General features: G+C 41.2%; 4 protein-coding genes across 4 annotated transcripts in view; 1 reads left to right on the forward strand and 3 right to left on the reverse strand.

The window, feature by feature from the left end:
• LOC111226769 (teneurin-1-like) overlaps window positions 1-2,179 on the forward strand; it is a 155,255-nt gene extending 153,076 nt beyond the window's left edge. Inside the window, 1 exon segment of the mRNA XM_022752080.1 lies at window positions 595-2,179. Coding sequence (XP_022607801.1) covers window positions 595-1,350 — 756 coding nt within the window. The 3' untranslated portion in view covers window positions 1,351-2,179.
• A 1,171-nt stretch (window positions 2,180-3,350) lies between these two features.
• On the reverse strand, window positions 3,351-6,490 carry LOC111226654 (SH2 domain-containing protein 1A-like). Its single transcript, XM_022751918.1, has 3 exons — window positions 6,033-6,490; window positions 5,625-5,688; window positions 3,351-3,971 (listed from the first exon to the last, which is right to left on the reverse strand). Exons 1-3 carry the CDS (start codon window positions 6,167-6,169, stop codon window positions 3,699-3,701), a joined length of 474 nt encoding a protein of 157 aa, XP_022607639.1. The 5' UTR covers window positions 6,170-6,490; the 3' UTR covers window positions 3,351-3,698.
• A 3,545-nt stretch (window positions 6,491-10,035) lies between these two features.
• LOC111226737 (type-2 angiotensin II receptor-like) lies at window positions 10,036-12,602 on the reverse strand. Its single transcript, XM_022752038.1, has 2 exons — window positions 12,412-12,602; window positions 10,036-11,831 (listed from the first exon to the last, which is right to left on the reverse strand). The coding sequence occupies exon 2, from the start codon at window positions 11,763-11,765 to the stop codon at window positions 10,500-10,502; it is 1,266 nt and encodes a 421-aa protein (XP_022607759.1). The 5' UTR covers window positions 11,766-11,831; window positions 12,412-12,602; the 3' UTR covers window positions 10,036-10,499.
• Window positions 12,603-17,319: 4,717 nt separating this feature from the next.
• Window positions 17,320-25,451, reverse strand: LOC111226498 (MICOS complex subunit MIC27-like). Its single transcript, XM_022751682.1, has 11 exons — window positions 25,409-25,451; window positions 24,325-24,423; window positions 24,088-24,213; window positions 23,552-23,606; window positions 22,967-23,065; window positions 21,282-21,373; window positions 21,052-21,168; window positions 20,461-20,686; window positions 20,104-20,364; window positions 19,634-19,753; window positions 17,320-17,961 (listed from the first exon to the last, which is right to left on the reverse strand). Exons 1-11 carry the CDS (start codon window positions 25,418-25,420, stop codon window positions 17,873-17,875), a joined length of 1,296 nt encoding a protein of 431 aa, XP_022607403.1. The 5' UTR covers window positions 25,421-25,451; the 3' UTR covers window positions 17,320-17,872.

Below are 25,451 nucleotides of genomic sequence, written 5' to 3' on the forward strand. Positions count from 1 at the left end.
CGTAAGGAAGATTTGTGCATAAAAAGTGCTCTTACAAATACCAAAGCAGTTGCTACTCTGTTGCTGCAACAGAGAAAACTTGTATATAGCATCTTTAATGCGATTAATATGTGTCCCTGTTGTGTAAAAGACTCTTCTACCAAATAAAACAAAAACTATTTTTTTTAACTACAGTTCGCTTGGACTTAATTTGGACAGTGTTTTTTAAATCAAAAAGACACTATAAAAAATATGTTTTTATCACTTCTGAATAAACAATTTTCACAGCAGCCATTTCAAGTCATAGCAGGAAATTCACTGGTGATTTTTTTTATGAATTCAAATGAATTGTAAATTTGTAAATTTGTCTTGAAGGACGTGTTTCTGTGACGCTGCCTCACTGACAGAAGGTCACTACAGCACTCCAGTGGAACAGAGCCGTCTTTTAAAATGTTATTAGTAAAACCTGTAGTTTTCATGTCATGACTAAGTCTAAATGTCTGCTGTAAAAATGCATCTATCATGGATGAGACTTTTACTTTACCTCTCAAAGTCCATTTAAACCTCTGTAATACCTTTTGTTAACCACTTTCATGTATTTGTGTATTTTCTCAGGTGGTTTTGGGGATCCAGTGTGAGCTGCGGAGACAGCTGAGGAGCTTCATTTCACTGGACAGGTTACCTCTGGTCTCAGAGCCTGTAGGCTCCACCTGCCACAGGCCGACACGCCCTCCTCCCTTTGGTTCCAGACCCTCTCTTCTCGGCCCCAGCATCCGATTTGCAGTCGCCCATGGCCGAGTCAGCGCTGAAGTCATCGGCGTAGCCAGCGAGGACAGCCGTCGCGTGGCAGCCATTTTGAATGGCGCCGTCCACCTGAGTGGGCTGAGCTTCACTGTGCACGGCTGCGACACCCACCACTTCCTCCAGTCCCGGCCAATCGAAGAAGACCTCGCCCTGGGGCTGGGAGTTGGGGGACGTGTCCTAGAGAGCGGTGTGAACGTGAGCGTGTCTCAGATGAGCGCCACGGTGAACGGCAGGACTCGACGATTCGCCGATATCACTCTCCAGCAGGGGGCGCTGTGTCTGTGCGTGCGCTACGGCGGGAACGAGGAGGAGGAGAGGGCACGGGTGAGGGAGGAGGCAAGGAAGAGAGCGGTAGAGGGGGCATGGGAGAAGGAGAGGAAAAGGGTGGATTTAGGGGACGTAGGGAGCAGGGTGTGGAGCGAGGCGGAGAAGCAGCAGCTGCTGTCCGGAGGACGGGTTCAGGGTTACGACGGCTACTACTCCCTGCCTATAGAGCAGCAGCCGGAGCTGTCCGACTGCCCCTCCAACATCCACTTTATGACACTGAGCGAGGTGGGGGGCAGGTAACAGAGACACACGAGCAGCCCCCCACCCCACCAAAGACTGCCTGTTTCTACTCTACTCTGATTTGTTCTACTGTTTCTATACTGTATCAAAAAAAAGAAGAAGATGACGACAAAGAAGAACAAGAAGAGAGATTGGGGGAAAAAATGATTTCCAAATGCCTTTAATTGTGACAAAATGATGGTATTTTATTATTATCGTCCAGTTTCTCCAATTTCTAACAGTGGCACAAGCAGTGTGGTTTGGCTGTGGCTTTGCTTTTTGTATCCCAACTGGCCTGGGACTGACCGACCGACCGACTGACTTACTGACTGACTGACTGACTGACTGACTGTCTGTCTGTCATTTGCTGTTTCAACACTGTTCATCATTTTGAAACTGTTCAAACTCACTGAACTGTAGAGATGAAGACTTTAGGATTTGCCAGTGAATAATCCTCTTCATGACTCAAATCAAGAGCTCTCCGGTTGCCATTTGAGTTCCTACATGGTTTACCTCGGAAATACTATCGTTTACATATTGTGTAAGAGAGGCCTTGTCGACTCTGACACTCCCCTTTAGAGAAGGAAACCTCATGGGGTTTTCCACCTCTGGTGTGCTCCAACAGTAGTTTGTATGAGTGTGTATACTAAAATCAAGAATGTACATAGCCAGTGCTTTCACACTGAAAAAAAGTGCTCAACTGGAAATTCTGTTGTTCATAAGTAAGTGTCAGTATTGTTAATCAATAGAAAAACAGTTACATTTTTGCAAAGAATTATACATGGCTATAGTAAATATTCTCGCTGAAAATTCTGACTTTATTGGGTTACAATGCTGATTAAAGTTATTATGTGTGAATTACCAGATTGCTCCCTGGGATTTCATAGGCATTGTTCCTTATTATATTTGTGTCTCTGTGTCTGCGCTCTCTCTCGCTCTCTCTCTCTCTCTCTCTCTCGCTCTCTCACGCTCTCTCGCTCTCGCTCTCTCTCAGGCGTCTCCTCTGTCTCTGTGCCTTCACTCTACACATTTGTTGTGTGCTCTTTGTTCTTGTTTCTGGAAGTTTGTAACTTTCAAATCTTGTGCTGTCATTATCACCCATCATTATGGCTCAAACTGAGATATGCATGAGAAACCTGCGTCTGTCAAAAGAAGAAGAGAGAGAGAGAGAAGAAAAAAAAGCACAGAGGAAGGGAAAAAGAAATGTGACAGCTGAGGCTCAGCGAGTGGGTGGTGAGTGCAGAAGGGGCAGGACCTGGAGTTGGCTGTGCTGTTCTCTACAGCTTGTCTCCTCTCATTAGGAAATGCCAATCAGACTACATGTGAACCACTTCCAAGCCTCTCCCCACCAAAAAAGTTAAAAAAGAAAGTAAAGAAGTTTGTTTGTTTGTCATTTTCTTTTTTTCTTTTTTTAATCTAGCTACCACTAATCCACCTCCCCGTCCGTCTGCCTATCCCCCGCTCGCCTCCCTCCCACCGTCACTCCACCATCTGCCCACCATTAATTGTTTGTGTTTCTCTCCTGGGCTGCGGATGACAGAGCCACACAATGCATATGTTCTGACTGCGAGCAGGTGATATACGTTCCTGAGTAGCACTCTGCTGATCAGCTGCGATGCACCTTCCCTTCTAAACCATATGCTCCGCTAGATACTGTCCAACCTCATCTCGGCGGTGAAAAGATGGAGTGTCCGGTTGCTAGGAGACGGCTGCACTGAAGAATTGTATGGGCTGAATGGATGCTCAATGTCTCTCTCTCTTTCTCTTTCTCTCTCCGTCATTTTTTTCATGAGGAGCCAGTGATGTCAATCAGATGAATGACAGACCCCCCACCCCACCCACCTCCCCCCTCCCACTCCAGCAGTCAGCACTCTCTCCATGGAAATCAGTACTTCAATATGTCAAATTGAATTTTTGTTCCACATTATATGTCAGACGGAGGCTCGGGTGTGTATGGCTGTGTATGCATGACCTCATTTAAAAGAGTTTATTTCAACCAATATCATTTATTTTCTTTGCCATTCACACAACTGAATTGCATTAAGAAAACAGAGCACAATATTTGTTGTCAACTTGCGTATGCAGTAATGGATATTAATGTTGGAGAAGTTGAATATTTTACATCACATCCCTGAAAGTTATGAGCCCCTCTCTTTGCCGCATATGCAGAAGGAAAAAGAGACTGGATGGATACTGAGATCTGAGTCACTGCTAGAGTCTAAATGACTGCATTTAACAAACAGGAGCTGCTTAATTGCAAAAAAAATGACAGTTACTTCACACACAGCCAGCAAAGTGCAGCAGTAGGCATCATGCAAAGACAGTATTTGTGTTTATAATTGGGTCAACAGTGAGATAAGGGGTTGCGCCTAACCGAAAGCTTTCCGCACCTCCTTCTTGTTCCTTTTTTTCTGTCCCTGAGCTGCATGTGGCGGCTGCTGCAGATGGAGGTATGCGTTTGGGCTGCTGTGTGTCGGCGACAGGCTATTACTGGGTGTCTGTGCCTCTGTGTGTGTTTGTGCCCGTCTCTGAGCGGTGACAGGGTAGAGCAGAGGCATGGCAATTCCTTGATCAGGCTTCTGGAAAGCTGCTATCAAGTTCCTGATTTGCCGGAAATATCGTTTCTGCACACCAGGAGTGGTCTGTAACACAAGAAGAAGAAAAAAAAAAAAAAAAAAAAGGCAGAAGAGAATTCAGCATCTCCATCATCTCCATCTCAACATCAAACCCCCACAGGGGAAATGAGGAGGACGGGACAGGGCCGGCTTGAAATGAGCTCTCACAGATTCACCTTTTATAGAAGACATCAGATGCGCTAAAAGTACAGACAGAAACACTGTGCAAAGGGTCGGGAATCATGGCAATTATTTTTAATGTATATCTGACCACTGATCCACAGTTAAAGACAACAGGACACACATCAATAAATGAGATGATGCAAAAGAAGCTGGTCTATGATTGCTGTAAACACTATTGTAGACCCAGATGGATAATATGCTCAAGGGGTTTAAAAGCTAAATTCAGAAAATTCAGGATGCAGTTGCCTCTGAAAGCATTCACTCCCCTGGGCTTATTTTTTATATTTTGTTAGTCAACAAAAAGCATTTATTTTAGGATTTATGTGTGACATCTAAGATGCTTAAAGTATCCCATTATCTCTACAGCTTTACCTGTGACTGAATCAAACTGAAATAGCTCAAAGATCATTTTTAGAAATGATCTGTGGCGTAAACAAAAATAAAATATAATGTCTAGAATTCATCTTTTGTTGCAACAAAGATTTTATGTCTTATCTGTCGGTTTTCGTTTGGTTTTAATGAAATGCAGCTTAATCAAGGATCTTTCAGGGCGTTTTTGGTTATTTCTAATTGAAAACACACATACATTTTCCACTTTGCCTAAAGCTGTTAGTTTAATATTTAATCTCTCTAAACTACAAAGTTTTAAAGCTTTCAGAGTATTCTAATTTTGTCAAGTAAGTACTTTTTAAAAAAGCATTATGTGTTTTCATTCTCTTCTTTCAATCATGCTGTATGAAATGGTGAAAATTTTGTTTGAATGCATTTTAAAGTGACTTAATCAAACGCAGAGAGCACTTCCCACAGCAAAGCACTTTGGATGTTTCTGTCTCCGGCCACAAGTGTTACCTCTGTTCTCAAGAATATTTCATTAAAGTGATTGATATTGCACATGAATAATGTAAACTGTTATTGAGCTTGTAGTGAAATTCCTGTAATTCAAGTCCCCACCCCCCACCCCACCCCACCCCCATCTGTTTGATGCTGTCAGTGAAAATGAGCGAGGGTAAAATGTAGTTACAACAACGTGTAGCTTAGTTGTCAGAGAGAGACACAGCCTTCAGATGTCTCTATACATTCACATCTCTGGGTGTTTGCCAATCCTCAGCGCTCAATTACATATCCCATCAGAAATGCTGTCAAATGCAGTTCTACGTTTCCCATCTCTGGCGTATATGCTGATGCTGAGGTGTCTCAAATTTGAGTCGTGGTTGGGGGTGCGGGTGGGCTATCTCAGACGGTGTTATTGCTAAAGGAAAAGAAATGAAGCCATTTCCCTCCGCCCAAAAATTACATGTTCGCCTCAAATTTACAGCTTGCTGAATTAAACTGTCCCCAAAACAACCTCTAAAACTAATAAACACCAGCGGATGTGAGGCGGATGTGATGTGGATGTGCAGCTTGTTGCGCTGGCTCCGTAAGCTTTTAGGTTTTTTAGTCACTGCAGACAAAAAAGCAAAAATATAAAATAAATTAAAATAAGATGAAATGTCTCACATCTGCTGCCCATGAGCCTGCCTCATCCTTTTGGAGTCTGTATGTGTAGACGTATCCATTGCACCTGCACACACACACATACAGAAACACACACACACATAGACACCTTTGACCCTGAGTTTATCGAGTAATGAAATAGGTATCTGCCAATACTGTAAACATGAATGCTCTATTTATTTGTGGGACTCACACTTTTAAAGATAGGTCACCATATTTTTTGGTTTCACTTAACATCCAGATTGTTTGTTTATCCCTTTGTGCTTTTATCTTCTTAAATGTGAGGAGATCAATAATCTCTACAACAGTAGAAAATAGGATTATGTGTTGATGTGATTGCTGAGGTTTCAGTAATGGCCTAAGCAGAAGCAGAACAAAAAGAGCTATTGTACAATTTTTGTTTATACTCACAGCACACACAGGCAGTAGACGCCTGGTACAGAGTCACTGTTGCGGACTAGGTAGCACCCATCCCGGCCGTCCTGGGCCAGCCGCCTCTCCCCCTCTTCCTTGCCGATGGGTCCATGGTAGACAGGCAGGTTTTCCATCACGGCAATCCCCAGATCTGCTTTTTTGCTCTGCTCCCAAGTGCCAACTCTCTCTCTCACTCGCTCTCACTCTTTCTTGTCTTCAACTTTTCACTGCAGGCAAGCCTTTTGGTCGTCACTGCATATGCTGTAGACTGGGAACACCACAGGTAAGGCAGCTGTCAAGCCTCTCATTTGATATTTGCTCCTTGCTGTTTCAAATGTCTGTTTGGGATCCTGAGCTCTCTGATTTTCCACTTTCTCGCCGAGACTGATAACAGCTCTGTCTAACCTCTAACCTTTATGGCTTGGTGCTCGCAGTCTTCCTCTTTTCAACAAGGCACAAACATGTGCACGTACACACACGCGTAAAATGTGGGTTTGTGTATCTCTCAGGAAATGATCGTATTTTTCAACAGGAAATAACTTCAAAGATTCAAACTGAATATTTCCACAACAATAGAAAGCACAAGAGAGGGATAAAAAAAACACAATACAATCCTTTCAAACAGGAAAACGTATATTGTGCTTATGCAATGACTTACACTGTTTCCAGTTCAATTATCTGGAGGCCTTGCTTTGTTTTCTTATTAAGAGAAGTTTGCTTATCCTGTCTGTTTCCACCACGATTTCCATGAATAGTGATGTGTAAAACTCAGTGGTGGAAATATTCAGATCCTTTATCTACAGTAAGTAAATACAGTAATGTAAAATGCTTTCATCACAAGTTAGACCAGCATTCCAAATCCAACTTAAGTTCAGAAGTATTATCAGCAAAATGTACTTAAAATATGAAAAAAAATAAAGTACCTGTTCAGCAGAAAAATGGCCCCTGTGACTGATATTTTATTACATATGAAAGAATTATGTTGTTGATGTGTAAGCAGTAGTTCACTATTATAGTTGGTATAGGTGGAACTAGTTTAATATTTGAATCCTAAAATTTGTATAAAGTGTTTGGACTCTTCTCTGATATCTGATATGAATTCTGAAATTCTGGATCATTTTACTTCTTTAGATCCAGAACATTTATTTAAATGAAAACATCTGAGGGGGAAATCTCTTTGGTGGAACTATTAACAACTCATACACATCTAAAATATGACAAGAGGCATCAAGTACACACTGATTTTTTTAATCTTTTTTTTCAAAGGTTGGGAATCATTGGTTTAATTATGTACAATCATGATCTAAAAAGAACTATAGGTGTCAAATTAATGCAACACATTCAAAGGACAATATTTCCCAAAAGAAGTGAAATATAGTGAGTACAAATACCTGAAGATTGTACTTGAGCATATGTATTCAGTTATTTTCCTCCATTGGCAAAATTAGAAAAAACATCTGCAATATTTTCATTTCTTTACCTAAACTTGCAATTTAACAGTTTATTTTTTTATTTTACTTAAGAAAAAAAGAAAAGAAAAAAGACTAATTTACATTTAGTCTAATTACATTACTCTAATAATATCAGATTAACAATTTTCACATGTTGGATTAAAGTGTCAGAAGACATTTTAGGTGCTGTTTAAAGAAGTTCCTTATACGTACTCGGCTCACATTGTCTCATCACACATCCACTCGGCAAAGCACATGTTCTCAGTCACATCACCGGCCTGTTTTTTATTAAACATGTGTCAAGGACACTTACACCTGCTCTATAGAAGAGTGAGGTGTCAGCTAATGAAGTTGTGTGCATGAACATACTGTGGCGCAGCAACAAACTCATCCTGCAATCTGTCCTGTCAGTCGGAGAGATCTGTTGTGTCAAATTAAGGAGCTGGTGAATCAAATATTGAATGTTTGCAGCAGTAACATGGCATGAGATTTTACCAAGGTGATAGCACTGCATCTGGTATTTTAATCTGTCGTGAAGATGTATTTTATTCAGGGTTTCAATGCTTTTCATTTAGACCGTGGTCACGACCACATGGAGTCCTTCAGACCACCACAAGACCCAACAGAAAGTCAAAGCATGTGATTCTACCACTTGGTATGTTCTTTGAGCCTGTGGCTCTCTTTAATGCAGCGTTTGTTGAGGATGTCTGTTTTTATACATTCAGAACTGTAGCCTACATGAGTCATCAGTCTGTGTCACAGCCATTTTTCCCTCAGCTCAAAAAGATCATGAGCGGTGGGACTAGGGGGCTCTGTCTGAATTAGCAGCCAGGGGCACCTTATTCACTGCTTCTACAGCACTTTAGCGCCATCCAGTGGCAAAGTCTGGAGGATTAATGAGGAATGATGTACCTCAAGGAGACTCAAGTATGGACCGGATACCTTTTGGGTGCTATATTAATGTGTAAAAACATTCAGACTACCTTGGTTATAAGTATGATATAGAAAAACTCCAGCTTCACAGAAAAAAGCACGCCTAGTGTTAGCCACTTAACCTTCTTGTGTGTACAGTAATAATCTCATACCCTTCCCCAGAAAACAAAATTACACCATACTCCATTGGCCCTCAGCTCAGAGAGGCAGCCCAGGGTCAATGCAGAATGCTTTGGATCTATACTGGACACAAATAGCAGACAGAGATACATCATTGATTAGCTGGCGGCTCCCTCAACCAACACAAGTGGCCTGACTGGAATGCTTCATAAGGACATTAGTATGAGATTATGATATCTGGCCTTGATATGTACGGAATCCATGTGAGGCATTCTGGGACGAGAGGAAAAAGAGGGGAGACTGAATGTCCATCTGCCAGGCCGACAGTAATCCCAGCACTCTCATTCCCAGGTGGGGGAAGCTCTCAGTCACAGCTGTTGGAGGGTAAGATTGGGAAAAAGAACATAAAATTGTAAATGGGATGGGTTTCACAAAATCGATGCCTGTGTGGAGCTGGACCAAAATTATTCAACAAATGCCCCATTTTAGAAGAGAGAATGATATCAAACAATGAAACTGCATTTTTTTTATTTCTTCCTCAGTCAAAGAAATGCAGTGATTTTTTTATTTCTAAACTATCTTTAGAGAATAATACAAAATAAATGGTACAAGTTACATGATTACAAATATAATATCTTGGTCCCAAAAAGAACAGTGAAAATAGCATTGTTACGACTGGTTAATAATTATCCTTATATAGCTTTATTTCAATCTCTTTTGGCCTGTTCTGCCTTACAAAGCCAAAACAGGGTAACTACACATTTAGTCAAAATTGAATTAAGAGCAAAATAAGATTTTTTCATATTTGTTTTCCGATATAAAACATTATTATGGTACAAAAAAGTATACTTTTAGAGAAAACTGCATGTATATTTAGCAAGACTGCCAAAAAAGCTGGTGAGATAGCCACAAACCACATGCTAAATTTACCGTCTCTTTTCTGTACTCCTTTTCTGTAATTGAAAAATCAATTGTGATCATCCAATAGCTTACAGAAATCATCCCACATGAATGAGGCAGCAGCTAAATCTTACTATGATGAAGAAACAGAAATGGTAGCAGCAGCTAAACTAGTCCTGCTAAAAGCTAACAAGCCTAACATTAGCTTAGCAGAGTAGTTGTAAGTGTCATCTCAGCTGGACTCGCTACAGGTTTGAAGGCTCTTTTCTGTACCTTTTAACCTTTTAATAACTGATTTATTTACACTGACACAGGACACATCATCACATTTTAACATAAGTTGATATGGAGAACTTGTTAGCAAACAGTTGTGTATTTACACATCCAGCATTTACAGAGCAACATAATGATTCATGTGGAGTCGTGTCTCAGTCCATGTGATGAATGTGGGTCCAATATGCACTCTCTGTTTTTCTGTTTTTGGTCTCTACCAACTCCTTAGGGAAATATCTGGATCTTTAGCTACTAAATGCTCCACTATGTCCACCAGTCATTAACTGTCTGTCTGCACATAGTGTACAGTGGATTTTTAGTGCTTTTTTTTTTTTTTTTTTGACCGAAAATAAGTCAGGCAGCTGCCTGCTGTTGCAGAAAACAACACCATGAGAGCGATGAGAATGAACCAAAACAGGAAAGCTGGGGGTGGGACGGCTAAGCACTGAGCTGAAATTCACTATAAAGCCCAGTGAAGCTGCGTAGAGCTGCAGATGTCGTGAATAATTCATCACTACAAGTGACCCCTTTCACATTGTCACATTGTTTTCACCAGCCTCAAAACTTTCAACCCATTTTTTTCTCATCTCCATCTTTTCTGTAGTTACTTTTTCTAGCTCTGTAGGGCAGAGTTGAGCTCTGCTGGAATTTTATAGTTTTATAGCTTTATAGAATTTTATAGTACCAGCTCTGTCTCACACATCCCAAGTTCAGCAGTCATTTGACATTCGTTCTTTAGGGTGTGAAGCCAGTGGAGGGAAAGGAAAGTGTCCTCTCTGGGAGCTGGCTAAGCAGGACCACTGGGCTCCAGAATTGCAAGGTCTTTCAGGTCACTGAGTTTTCGGGAGAAGGAGCTCAGTCTGGTGCTGAAGGAGCCCCTCTTCTGGCTGTGATCTTCCCCACGCGCCTTCAAACAAGCACACAGGCCCTTGCAGAGGCTGCCGAGACGGCCCCGGAAATGGTTTCCAATGAAGCAATAGAGCACAGGGTTGATAGCTGAGTTAGAGAAGCCCAAGCAGAGGGTGAGAGGGGTCAGGTTGTGGATGGTCCAGTTTACCCAGCAGCTGTCTAACCAGCCCTCGCTCTTCAACATATCTATGAAGGTCACGCAGTGAAAGGGAAACCAGCTGAGGAAGAAGGCCAGGACCACAGCGGCTACAGTCCACAAAACCCGCTCCAGCCCCCTGCCCTCCAGGGGTCTGCCCCCGCTGTAGCTGGGGCTCACACAGGGGGTCGGAGGTCTCTCTGGTTTACCGCAGCTCTCCTGGGACTCCGACGATTTAAAAGAGGGCATGCTGGAGGGGTGCGACGGATTTTGCATTCTTACCAGCCCTGTGTCAGCCAACAAATGTCTGCCAATAGCACAGTAGCAACAGGAGATGATCAGCAGCGGCAGGAGGAAGGCCAGAACAATCTTCATCCAGATCAGGGTCATATACCATGTATGGTCAGGATATAAAATCACACAGGCCTCCACATCAAGCCACTTGAGGTGGTGTGTGTCCCTCAAAGCAAAGGTGGGGGCTGAGCAAGCACAGGCCAGAACCCACACCAGGATGCACGTGAGCCGGGCACGTTTGGGGTCTCGTGCACTCTGGGAGCGGAGCGGATGCACGATGGCCAGGTAGCGGTCCATGCTCATGGATGTGATAAAGAAGATAGATGCATAGAGGTTGAGGTTGTGGAGCAACCCACAGATTTTGCAGGCCACCCGGCCAAAGGGCCAGCTGTAGCCCCGGGAGTAGTAGACAGCCCACAGCGGGAGTGACAGCAAGAACAGCAGGTCAGACACACACAGGTTCAGCATGAAAGTGTTGGCAACAGTTCTCCTTGAGGTACCGGCGTGGGCCAACACAGACACCGCCAGGGCGTTGACTACAGTTCCCAGCACGCAGATAATGCTGTAGATGGTGGGGATGACTGTGGTCATGGGTACAGGAGGCCAGTCTGCGCAGGGTTGGGCAGAAGGGGCAAAAGAGATGTTTGAATAGATCTCTGTAGTTAAATAAGGGGCAGAGGTGTTGAAAATGGAGAGGTCATTTGGGATCGCCATTATGGAACTGGATGTACCCTTGCGTCACACAGTTTGACTTCCCTCCTTTCGGTTTTCCAAGGTCAGCTGGAAATAAAACAAAATAGGAGAGCATAAAAAATTCTGCTGCCTTTTATGGATGAAGAAAAAGTATTCCTACGTGGTAATCTGTAGCTGGCTCAAGTGTTTATTAGCTGTCCTTCTTGATAACTAATCGCAGCAACAATACATTACACCATTTTCGAGGCTGGGCAATAATGAAATACAAATGAAGGGGCTGTAATAAGCTGTCTGTTTATTGGGTTCCTCAGAAACATGTATTTTGTATTAATGGCTGAAATACGTTTTTGAAACATTCATGATTTAGATTAAGAAAGTGTCAGCTTAATTTTCGTTTTAATAGTTTTACAGGAATCTTAAAAGCCACAGAAAGTGATCCTATTACCATCCAGTGCACGGGAAGAATTCATTATTAATAACAGAAAAAACAACAAATAGAATTTAAAGCAGGCAGTCAGTAATACAGGGGAAATCTTCAGATAACTTTTTGAAATACAAAAAACATCTTATAGATAAAAACGTTTAGTGGTAGAAAAGAGAGGATATGTATCATCAAATCAACCAGACTTAATATATAATTTCTATTTATATAAAGAATTAATTTTACCTGAAGTTAATGAGCATCCAGTCCAACCAGTCAAGCGGTTTTCAGTGCTTCTGTTGGCTAAAGTCCATGTCTTGACAATTGCTCCTCGACCCCTCTAAGTGAAATCTGCGCAGCTGAGCACCCTGGACCATATCATGCCTCTGTGTTCATGTGCGTGTGTGTGAGTGCATGTGTGTGTGTGCGCTTGGAGAAAACAGATTGGAGGCTCTGAGAAACCAGATGAGGTTGGGGGGTCTTATAGCCCCCAGGAGCCCTCTTGATTATTGCACAACAGGGAAGTTGCTTAACGTCATACCTTCAACATTACCAAGGGGCTGGACTTACCTGGACTCAAGCCAGCCTGCAGCAAGAGAGGGAGGAGAAAGAGAAAGTTTCTCTCCCTGTTCTTCATTTTATCCTCCCTTTCTTTCCATCCCTCTCAGAGTCTCAACGAGAAAAGGCCAAAACTAAGAAAACCAAATCAAGATGTGTGTTACAGTAAAAGTTGCGTCTCAAATGACTGTAGACACACAATCACATGCCATACCTATACTACTATTATGAATAGGACACGAGTGTGTTTGAGGTGTCAAACTGTCCCCGTCAGGGCCTCTGACCCAAGGAATGGAGGCTGCGTTAATTAGCAGAGTCTCGCACTTTGTGTCATATTCGTTCTGCCAGCGGTCAGATAAGCCATGGGAAATATTTACTCTGTCTCAGCGGAAGTCAAGCCAGCCACTGGGGCAGAGGGAGAGTTTGGGGGGGGGGGGCACAGTGCGGAAGATGAATGAGGAGGAGGACGAGCGGATACTGCAGGGAGTGAACGAGAAGATGAGAAGGAAAGAGGGAGAGAAAGAGGAGATTCCCTCCAGTGGTTTTTCATTAAAGCCTCTGGTGAAAGTTAATGAGGGATGCGTGCAAAGCTCTGAGACTGATTACATCACAGCTCCTTTGATCAACAGTGTGAGCATGCATCTATCCCTACGTGTGCACAAGCGTGTGCACGTGCGTGTGTACATCTATGCCTCAATACTTGTGCAACTGTATCTAAATCTCAGCCTGGCATGAATGCATTGACAGAATGCGCTTGCCTCTCTCTGTGTGTTCAGATGTGTGTGCGTGTGTGTGTGTGTGTGTGTGTGTGTGTGTCTGCTCCATTGAGTATCTATCAGGATGTGCCATGTTCTAAAAGCCGTGGGAAAGCTGACGGTGAGGATGACAGATGAAGGTGAGAAAGAAAGCAGCGGAATTTGGAGGCTGCAAATGAAGAGCTCTGCTGTTGCCTACTTGCAGAACATGAGAAATTGGGAATGCGCTGTTGCAGAACTATTAAAATGGGAATGCTTTCCAAAATGGAAACTTCATAATGCAGTGTTCTTTTACTGGCATGCTGGGTATGCACAGTTGTTCTCAGACACATACACACTGAGAGAGAAGCCAAGGGCCCTTAGTCATGACGTGCAACAACTAAAAACAGAAATTTGTGGTGACATGCCGGCCAAGATAAATAGATGAAGAGAGAAAACAAACAAATGTGTCTCTGCCTCCACATTGCACATTTCATTTAATGTGCTTGAATTTTGAGGAGCTGTACCAATTTCTGCTACTTTATGCTTCGACTTCACCACATTTGATGGAGAAATATTGTAGAAATATTGTAGTCTGCTCTTCTACATTTATCTGGCAGCTAGTTATCTTGCACACTAACATTCAAAACATATGATCAGTTCATAAAACCACATATTCTTATAGACAAAACTACCCAACATTAGCCACTGCCGCCAGCTACAGCATTAAAATCCTTGTGACATGTTTAAACATCCAGTAATTTAATAGGCCGATATCAATGATATAACATTCTGAAAGAGCGCATTCTGCATAATGATTTCATTTTTAATACATTAAGTACAATTTGGTGATAATACCTCTACTTAAGTAACATTTTTAGCCATGCTAGCAGCAATGTCAATCTGTCTTAAGTGGACCACTTTAGCACATGTCAAAATCCAATACTTTGCTTTATGACTGAATACTTGGAAAACGAGTGACTCTCTCGCAGCCTCAGCTCTACTTTATGTATATTGCTCATTAGCAAATGTTAGCATGCTACCACAATAAGGTAAGGTAACATCAGCATGTTAGCATCATTGTAAGCATGGTGCTGTGTTAGTGTTAGCAATTAGCTCAAAACACCATTGTGTCTACAAGGCTGCTAACAAAGCATGTTCACATTGTGTTGTTATGACTGTTGTGTAAGTAAAAGAGGAAACTACTTCCTCCACGACTGCTTTAACTCTCCATGACACAGTGAAAACATGACTGACTTTCATAATGAGACATCTCATTCTGTTACAGTCAGTCTTACTTTCACCTGTTTTATCTCAGCTGCTTTTGTTTGCCATCCTTTGACCTTTGTCTACATTTGGAATGGCAATCTAACTTTATCCTATTTCCAATCAATGAAACAAGCTTGTAGAGCACATAGATAGTTGTTTCACTTTTTAAGGTATTTCTATTACCAAATTCAATATCTGCCATGTTTTTTTTGGTTGTTACATGGCATGCACAAATTGAAAGGCTGAGTGATTAATAGTTTGAGCATGTGCGGGAGTGTGTGTCTGTACAGTCAGTAGATAAGAAGAGCAATGGAGCAGAGAGTATCAAACATCAACTTACATCACAGCCCTCACTGGACATCAATTTCCTGGCCAATTTTTTTTTTAATGACATTTAATTTCTTTGCTACTCTTGTTTTTCAAAAGTTTCTTTTTCTTTCCACTCATTGAACAAGATGTAATGATTATATAACAGTGGATTTTGAGCAACCAAAAAGTTAACACAGTTTATATAACAGCAGTCTGCAAAACTGCCAAACTAATTATTTATTTTTAATGAATAACACATACAGTGACTCTAAGCGGGCATAATGCTCAGTATGTTTGCAATAAACAGAATAAACTGCCATAATCTCATTTTATCTGCAGGAACAGGAAACTGTACAAAAACATGTGCACATACTATATACACACACGGACCCACAGGACGAAAAAGGAATAAGATGTGCACAAGTAAACATACACTATATTCACAAACGCCCTGAAATGGCTTACATAATTGTTGTGTTTATATATTTTGCTGATAAATGTGCTATGTGTTTATTTGATGGTGGGGGTCTCTCTCACTAACCGGACCCTGGGAAGATAGCCACCACAAACCATAACCCCTGCAAAGTCCTCTGTGGAAAATCTGGCTCACAGGGGTGAAAGGTGAAAGGTCAGGGTTGTGAGCCCCACTTCCTCTCTGTTGGTCAAGAAAAAAATCTGAGAGAGTTTTGGACTACTCTCTAACGTTAGTTCTCAGGACATTATCATAGCTGCTGCTTGTGTGGGATACTGTAAGGAAATGGGGCCCCATATGTGAAGGGGACCCTTGAGAGAGGTGAGATGAGGCTATACTTAGTGTCACATCTTGCGGGGGCAGGGTGGGCTCTGAAACCTCTAACAATGTGGCCCTCAGCTTATAGCTACAAGATGTCCATCCTTCCTAACAAGTTGTGAGAAGAAAAGATTGCACAGATTTCCAGCACTCCCACTCTCTCTGCTCTGTTCTATTTTGAACTGAGTCAATATGTTCCATGTGGTTTTATTAACACTGTTTTGTGGAAGGACACAGAGTTTCTGGAGCTTTCTGAACTTTTTTTTATCACAACATTTGGTAGTGTTTGTCTAAAACACAGCACAGTCACACCAGCCAGCAAATCCCTCAACCCCTCAACTCAAACAAGAAATCTCAGATGCTACAGAAAGCTTGGTTCCCATATGTGTGTTTTTCTCCATGTACAACAGGAAGGAAGATGAAAAAAGTATTGACGTCTAATTGATCTGCCATCTACCTCCCTTTCTTTTTTCTCTCTCTTATACACATATATGAAGACACACACGCCCGAGGGTCATGACTCTGGTCAACCTCATGCAGAGTTTATGAGGTCCAGGCAGCTCTGGTTCCTCTGAGGAGCAGTAAAGAGGCTATAAAGATGTTAACAGATAGCCTTGTCCCTTGGTACAAACAGTGCACTCACGGACATAAGCAAAAACATGTGGCACCAAAAATGCTTTGCAAAGTGTACGTGAAATTCTCAGGGTTCATACACACGTTTTTGTTGCTCAAACTTTCAGACCGCCTTGAAATAATAACTTCCATGACTAATGTTTGCTCACATCCTATACAGATATTACATCTACTATTTAAATATTAATGACTTTAACGTCCCAGATTTTACTTCAGGAGACCACAATGACTGTATCACTTGGAGCGAGATATTGCTACCAGTTTGGCAGTTACTTTACTGACCAATGAAACAGTTCAGTTCAAATCAGTCAGTTTCTGACTTGGTTTAACTTGGCTTTACTAAATGAGTAAATTGTATTCCAACTTGTAAAATGAGTCTGATGAATCCACAGCCATGCTAGCAGCTCTGTGTAGCTGTATGTTGACACACTGGTGCTTTTTAGCTAAATACTAATGTCAGCATGCACAGGCTCACAAAAGAAAATATATGTGTGTATATATCTATATCTGTGTGCCTGCAGTGGCTTCAGAAAGTATTCAGACCCCACCTCTTTTTGCACACTATTGTGTTGTGGATTTAATTGCAAATGGATAAAATTGCCATTTTTGCTAATCAATTCACATTTAAGAGCCCATAATGACAAAGTGAAAACATGTTTGTTTGTTTTTTTATAGTTGTTTGCAAATTTATTAAAAAAATCAAAAACTGAAATCTCTCATTTACAAAAATATTCAGACCATTTGCTGTGGCACTCCAAACTGTGGCCAGGTTCATCCTTTTTGTTTTAATTATCGTCACGATGTGTCGAGAACTTGACTGGAGTCCAAAAACCGAATACTTAGTCAAGAAGACAACATAAATCCCTGAAAAATATAGATTTATTTTGAGTTCTTCAAATCAACAAAGAGAAGACCATTTTTGATGTAACAAAATGGAACAGCACTAGTCCATCTTGTAACTGTTTCCAGCACATGAGCAGTGTTTTCACCTTACCAACACAGTGGGCTAAATTACAATAAATAAAAGCACCATGCACTCATGACTGTAAAAGCTCTAGCACAAAAGCCAGTGATTGTTAAATGACACAAACAGAGAGAAATTTTCACAATCTGCCATCTGTGAATTAAAAGACTTGTAAACAGTTGTGGGTGTGTATTTTTTTTCTGGGTTTCAGTTCTTTTACATAAACTGCCACTGCTTGCTGCTATTTGCAATGCAAATTCACTTGGCTGTTTTCTGTGGAAATATAAATGATGTAGGCAGAAAAAAATGAGAATGGAAATATTGATAAAAGACCTTCTAACTATGCTTGCTTGCAAAATGGCAATTTACAATGCATAATGACAGAGTGTTTGTCAGCCCGGATGAGATGGCAGTGTGGGAATGAGGTCTGTCCTGTTGCCGACTGCTCTCTCAGCTGCGTGTGCTGTACAGGTCTTCATCCTCAGGGTTGGATTGACCAAAGTCCATGAGAGAAGGGTCTGCTTTGAAACCAGAGCCCTCTGGAGGGCGGCAAGAGAAATGCAACACAGAATTATTTCATCTTTTACTTAAAGGTAATGGAGCAGCTCCTCTTTACCTACAACGACAATTAAAGCATCAGTAGAATAAACCTCAGCTACTAGATTCTAAAATTAGAACTGGTAAAAAAATAAAGAGCACTGGAGTCAAAGCCACAGTGTCCTGTCAATGTTCCTGAGACCACACAGTACTGGTTAGCTAGTGCTCAGGAAAATGGGCATTGGTTTTTTCAAGCGTACCGACTGACACGCACAAAGACACACCCGAGCTCCTAGAATTACATGAACTCCAGGTCACCTGCATGCGCTGGGTCTTGTGCTTGTGTGTAGGTGTTCTGTTTTCTGATACAATTCCTAGACTAAATTACTTTGTTTATACTTTATCAAATACAAATTGAATTCATCTTGCATCACAGGTAAAAAAAAATGCATAATGGAATAAATTTATAAATAAATAGAGAGGATTAATAAACCTTGGCAATTTCTTCTTCTGATAAAGACCTCAGACTTTCAAAATAAAATGGATGGAGAGATACAAATATGACATGATTTATTTAAACCCATTACATAAAAGCATGGATTAAAATTTGATCAGAAAACAGAAAACTAAAAGATATGTTTTAAGATGCATGCAATAGATTAACAATGAGCCACTGTGTATTAATGCAATGTGAAAGGCCTATTTGATTTAGACATAATTTATATGCAAAGATAAAGAGGTTCTTACATACATATTGTCAGTTTAAGTCTCAAGTCTCATCTCCCAACCAACCTACTCTCACTGAATACTAATAGACCCCTACTATTAACTAAAACAAATTAAGAAATAAATCCACATTGCTCTTCCAGAGGAGTCTTATTATTCACCATTTACAATCCATAAATATTTAGCAATTTATTTGGATGCTACTTGTTTTGGAGTACACATATGGAGGACATCGGCAGCGACAGGAAATTTATTTTCCATGGAGACTGAGTTTATTTGGAGACAGATTTGATTATTTTTCTACAGGGTCCTGCAATATGGGATCACTGCCTGGTGAAATTGCCTTTCTGTTAATCTTAAAATCAGACCATCTTGACTGTTACAAACTGTGAGTCCAATGCTTGACTAAAGTTTTCAAACTGCACATTCTAAATGCTGACTCATTTTATTTTATTATTCTTTGCCATCTAATAGAAGAGTAAAGGTAAAGGTAAAGTAAAGTAAAGTAAAGTAAAGTAAAGTAAAGTAAATTAAAGTTAAATGGCTGCAGAACATTTACTCCCCAATCTGTTTAACTGTTAAAATATAGATGGGCTCTCCAAAGTCCAAAGGCGGTGTGTGTTTGGCTGAAAGATGAGATGTAAGAGGTAAACTGCTCTAAGACCACGTTATGGGAAGAAACTGAGTGCACTGCAGTTTTTTTCATGTGTTTCAGGGTTAGCTTGTGACGCACGTCAACTTTGGGCAAAAACTGATAATAGCATGAGAAAATCTCAGCTCATCAAAAGTCTGGAGAACGAACACCACACCTAGTAACAAAGAACAAGAATTCGGCTCATTCCCAGAAGTGATTCATTGCGTGTATGTGTGAGTCTGTGTGCTTGAGTAAGTCAATGCCCAGCTAATAAACTGAAGCAGTGGTGTATGTGCCGCAGGTAATCACAGTACCTTTGCTGTTTTCTGCTGCAGGCTGTTCAGGAGGTGGTAGTGGTGGTGGTGTGAGTGTCGGGGTTGGAGTCTCCTCTGGTTGAGCAGCGGGTTCTGGCTCAGCTGATTCAACAACTGGCACTGAGGAGAAGTCAAAATAAAACACAGGTTCAGCAGCAGAGACATGAACTCATGTGTTGCCACCTTTATAAAAGCTACTGTGAGGTTAGAATAGTATTACTAATAGTGATGCTGTTTAGAAAGTTCTCATTTGGCAGGTTACAATAAATTAAGTGTACTGTGCAGGATGGTCCTAATAAGAAGTAAAGCAAGAGATGCATATTTTAATTAGTTCCTTCAATTCCAATGAACACCATCTCTGTACCAACACTGATCTTCCAAGGAAGAACATTAATTCTGGAAATTTAATCTTGAGCATCTTGAGTGCTTTTTCTGCTCTTTGATATGGAGGGGCAGAATGTTTCTAGTACCTGCTGGCTCATCTGAAGCCTGTGGAGCAGGTGGTTCTTCAGAGGAAGGAGCGGACTCGACCTCGGCAGCCTCAGCCGGGGCTGCCTGTACCGTCTCTGGCTCTACACCCGCCGTGGACTCGGCTGGGCTGGCTTCATTTGAGACGTCCTGTGGTGTTTGTTTTGTGTCTGAGGGCTCCTCACTACTTTCAACAGGGGCAGGTCGTTCCTCAGACGGAGAAGCAGCTTCTGTCTCTGCTGGCACTGAATGTACCACGGGATCTGGACAGGAGAGGAAACACAGCACATCATCAGAAGAGGCCCTTGTGTGATTGTGTGTGAAACGGAGATGGAGACAGAGATTAATATCTATGATACCTGTGTTGGTCTCTGTGGGGGCCTGGTCGGGGGAGATCTCTGAGAGTGTTACTGATGACGCCTCCTTTGTTATGACAGCGGCGATGGGCTCGTCAGAGAGAGGAACAGACTCAGCTGATTCCACCTCTGTTTCTGGGCTTGTAGCACTTTGGGATGAGCTGTCTGTGGTAGATCTGGGCTCTGACACCTCAACCACTGCAGACTCTAGATTTGACACTGTAGATGACTGACAACATGCATAACACAGTATAAGCTTTAATTTCCAAATCACAAAACTTCCAAGTGACTTCACATGAAGCAAAAAGTGCAAATTCCAGTAACAATACAATGATCAAAGGCAAATTGCTTGGAAAGGAAATAGAATATGACCTACTAAGAGACAGAAGGGATTTTTTTTGAGAAAGTAAATTATGTAAACGGAAAATAAAACAGTGGGGAGAGAGCTACAATTAATTAGGTTGAACAGCTGTTTTGGTCTTAGTCACACTCAGAAAAACGGCTTTACAGTTGTTTCGATTTTAAAACCAGCCGACTGAATCCATACATGATGATCATTATCAATCTGTTCACATACTCAATATGACTGCTAACCTGTTTTTGTGAAGCAGTAATTTCTTTGGCAACAGGCTCTTTGGGCTTGGAGGTGAGTAATGAAGACACTGCAGCGCTGCTCCACTGCCCCGCAGCGTACACCTTCTTACCCGTCACCTAGGGACCACAACAGACAATAACTGCGTCAAACTCTGAAAATAAAGAGGCTTGTGTTTGGTACTGATGGAGGGAGTAGTTAACAAAATGTCAGAATTTGAAGAAGTAGGCACCTTAAGTACAGCCACTGCTTGGGCTGGGTAGCACACTGAAGCTCCTGCACTCATCAGGCCCAGCGGAACAGCTAACCTCTTGAAACGAGAGCCTAAAATTAAGTTTTACAAAGAAGAATGGCAATCAATCGAACTTGGCACAGATTAGATAATGAACTTCAACTTCATCTGGGACTGCTGTACTCACACAGGTCACACACACAGGCTATTATAACCTATTTAGACCCACACAGAAAACACAGGTTAAAACTGGATCGGTGGTTCACAACCCTCTTCCCAGCCCAGTCTGTACATCAACCAAACACTGCCTAGATTTAGAAAACATTACAAACTGTTTAAATGTCATTTAACCGACACCCCAAAGCGACAGACAGAGAGGGTGAGACAAAAACAAAGCATTTCAAGAAAGCAAATGGAAACTTGACTTTACTTGTTTCTTATGTGTTGTACTAATGTGGTTTAGTAGTGAGCTATAGCTAAGAAATGCTGATAACCAGATATTATCAGTGACTGCTGTCTCATATGAACAGATCAACCTCAGGTTAAGTGCGCATCAGATAGGTCTGCATCATAGATGCAATTCCATGATGCAAGAGGTGAAAGTGAATGAGTAATTCAAGACGGTATGAGAAAGAGGAAAGGCAAGTAGATCTTCTGATTCCACTAGTTATTTGTACGTCACATAAACATATGACATCATTCTGTTTGTGAATTTGTTTCAGGGTGATTCAGGGTGGATAATTGAGATTGAATATAAAATATCTTGAGTCCCAAATATGACAACACTCAACACTGTGAACATAAACAAACAAATGTGATGCTTCATTTACAGCTGTTACATTACCACACTGCTGCATGGCAAATGTAACTGTACGCTGTAATGACACTGAGCTAGTTTTCATGCTACTATAATATTGCAAAGGACTCGAGGCAGTTCCTTTTTATTACTGCTAAATAGCCTGATTCAAATACAGTGCTGAAACATCTACAGTTAACACTACATACTGAAAATTTAGATTTCTGGTGGAACAAATTTCTTACAAAAAATATCTGTTATTTTCCGGTCTATCGTGGTACAAAAGGAATTCTTACAGGAAGAAACAAAGGTCTCTGATCATCACAGATGTGGGTGTCAGACCATTAATCCTCTCTGAGCATCAACCAAATTGTGTATGCAGCACTGTGTATCAAAGACCCACACCAAATGCTTGGTCAGAGTTTTTTTGTCCTCTTTACTTTTACTTTGTTTGTTGGAGTTGGATAAATTTGATTTGTTTTGTTAAATGAAAACAATTGTAGGAAGACCTTTTTGTGCTCAGCAACTTGTAGTACTGAAAAGGTACTCCTGTGATATCATACTGGCAATAGTACTGAAAATTTGAACAACACCCAGCTTAGTGCTAAAACATTCGGCATATGTATGTATGTATGTTGGCAAAATGTAGTTTTATGATGATTATATGCTTAAATACTGTGATATTAAACATATATTATATCACAGTATTTGACATGTTCATTTATGATGATACCTCCCCATGTTTAACTGTTGTTTGTTTGTTTTCTCCTTTTTTTTTTTACTGTAATATTGTTGTAAGCACTAATAAATGGAGAGATTAAGAGGTGTCATAATAATTGTTCCCAGCAGGCCTCAAGTGTTTGTGATGTAGAGACAGGGGATCCCTAACCTTTCCGTGCCAAGAACATTCCAAGCAGGCCAGCCATGGTGATGGTGCCAAATCTGGGTAGAAAACCTGGGGGAGGGTCTTTCAGGTAATAGTATGCATCTGGGAAACAGGTAAGACAGGAACACAGTCAACATGCTGCCAAATATTCATCTGATCTTCAGCGGACATCTGACTCAGATTGTTACTTTACTTTTTACTAGCAGTAGCAACAACAGGAGTAATAGCAGCTATACGATGCACAGCAGTATCACAACATGATGGCGACAGTAATATGCATATTTTCATTACACACCCACTACCACAAAGACCAGAAAAATGCACAGTCACAAATTCCTTATTTACTTGTGAAATGGGAACTATGCATATCTAAGTATGTTACATTCTGTAAAATTATTTTATAGAAGTAAATGAATCCTGTTATAAATGGCTTACATACAGTAAGTGATTGTAAGTGACAGTAAGATATGTTTTAACTATATTATTCTACTCTGCTTTGTAAGGAACAGAAGGAATGTAGGTTTTGACTATCGTGAAGGGAGGATCCTAGCTATAAATGAGACCTTAAGGTACCTACTGTTGACTCACCCTCTCCTGCATGGTACAGATTAACACTTCCCCTTTTCACAGAAACACAGGCACCCTGCAGCAAACGATGGACAAAACTGAAATCATTGCAATATATAATTGAAAGAACACATATCTAGACAACACTAACACAGATGCATCTGAGTGTGAACTGTCAGTGTGATGTTTTTTTTCTCCACCATCTTCCACTGTATCAAACTGTCAAATCTCCTTGCAGCAGACCTTACAGCTGCGGAGTTAACTGCATGAACACTATTTCCTGTCTGACTCCTCAACTTTGCTTTTTGCAAAATTGTACCTGCACAGAGCACTTGCAGCACGTGGGATTGTGCTCTGTAACCACAAACAAGAGGAACAAAAATCAGGGTTGGAAAACTAACTTTGCAGGTGCAAGATAAGACGTCTTCGATGTGTTTTAGCTGTTTTTCCATTTACATAACACTTATTTATATCTGTAAAAGAGTTGATCTCTTTGTGTTTGAAGTGTTACACAGGATGTGAACTAATGCTAGATACAAATGGCAAAATATAAATACCTTTACAGCCTGGGCCAATGGTAGTATGCTCTCTCTAGCTGTAGTTAACCCACTCTCAATAACACCAGGCCTCTCTTGAACAAACTGAACCTGGGCAGACTGTGGCAGCGGTGTGTAGATGTTCAGCTGAGGACAGATGTAGAGTCAGCATGTTATTTTATGATGCAACATTTCAGTGAATGGCAATAAGCTTTCCCCCCATACACCACATCTGATGATGTTTTGGGACAGACGTACCTGTTCTCGAGTAACCAGCCCATCAGCGGGGGCTTCACTCACAGTGTACACACGGATGGAGGCTATTCCTAGCACCGTCGGGACGGCCACCATCACCACCTGGTGCACAATAGAAGTACACGTCTGTCATTACCTATCTGTCAGCTCAAAGAAACAGCGCAAACCTCGGGCAGACACTGACAGACAAGTGACTCCTGTGGATCATTAGCGGAAGAAGTAAATCCTCTGCATTATTTAAAGTAGCAAAACCACAGTGTGAAATTTACAGTGAAGTTACACTACTCCGCTCTCCCTGTATATTATTATATATTCACATACAAAAGCACTGACAGCTAAACTGCATTTTAATGTTACAGCAGGTTCAGTGGGGGCTCATTTAATGGCTTAGTGAAATGTTGACTATTTTAAATTAGAAAATGCGTCACATTTCACAAGTTCATCATTTGAATTCAATTCAATTCAATTTCATTTGTATAGCGCCGAATCATAAAATACATTATCTCACGGCACTTTACATTTTGTATGTAACATACAGCACCTTTATCTGTCAAATCAATGCAACGTTAGTGGAGACAACAGTACTTACACACAGCACTGGAGTAAATGTATTTAGTTACTTTTCATCACTACTATGGAAATATGTTGCAACGTAAATAAGAGTCATTATTACAATGTGTAAAACTAATGGATGTTGTGGACAACTTACAGCCGCGTCCTGCTAAGCTAACTAAGCTCAACAGTACCGTTATCTAACAGCGAAATGTGTGCAAATTCTTCTTCAACTAATAAGGCCAGGGCTGACACGTATTAAGGTTTATCAGCTGTTACACATGATTAGGAGACTATTAACCTGATGGTGGGAGTACAAGTTAGCATAGACTCTGTTAGTGAGGCTAACACAGTGGACACACAGTTAGCAAAGCTGTTTTCATGCAGCACGAAATCCTGGAAAGTGACAGTCAGTTCAGGATAGTATTGACGGCTCGGGGCCAGTTGACGTTAACATTACACATACGCTTTCATTGAAAATATACATTTCAAACACAATAAAAACTTTGCCGAAGAGAAAATGTCAAGGATTCACCTTGGCCGCCATGACAGCACTCCTCCGTCTTCTTCGGGCCCTG

This window comes from Seriola dumerili, unplaced genomic scaffold (genome assembly GCF_002260705.1).
Source record: "Seriola dumerili isolate Sdu_G_001 unplaced genomic scaffold, Sdu_1.0 BDQW01000161.1, whole genome shotgun sequence".
NCBI classification, from domain to species: Eukaryota; Metazoa; Chordata; class Actinopteri; order Carangiformes; family Carangidae; genus Seriola; species Seriola dumerili.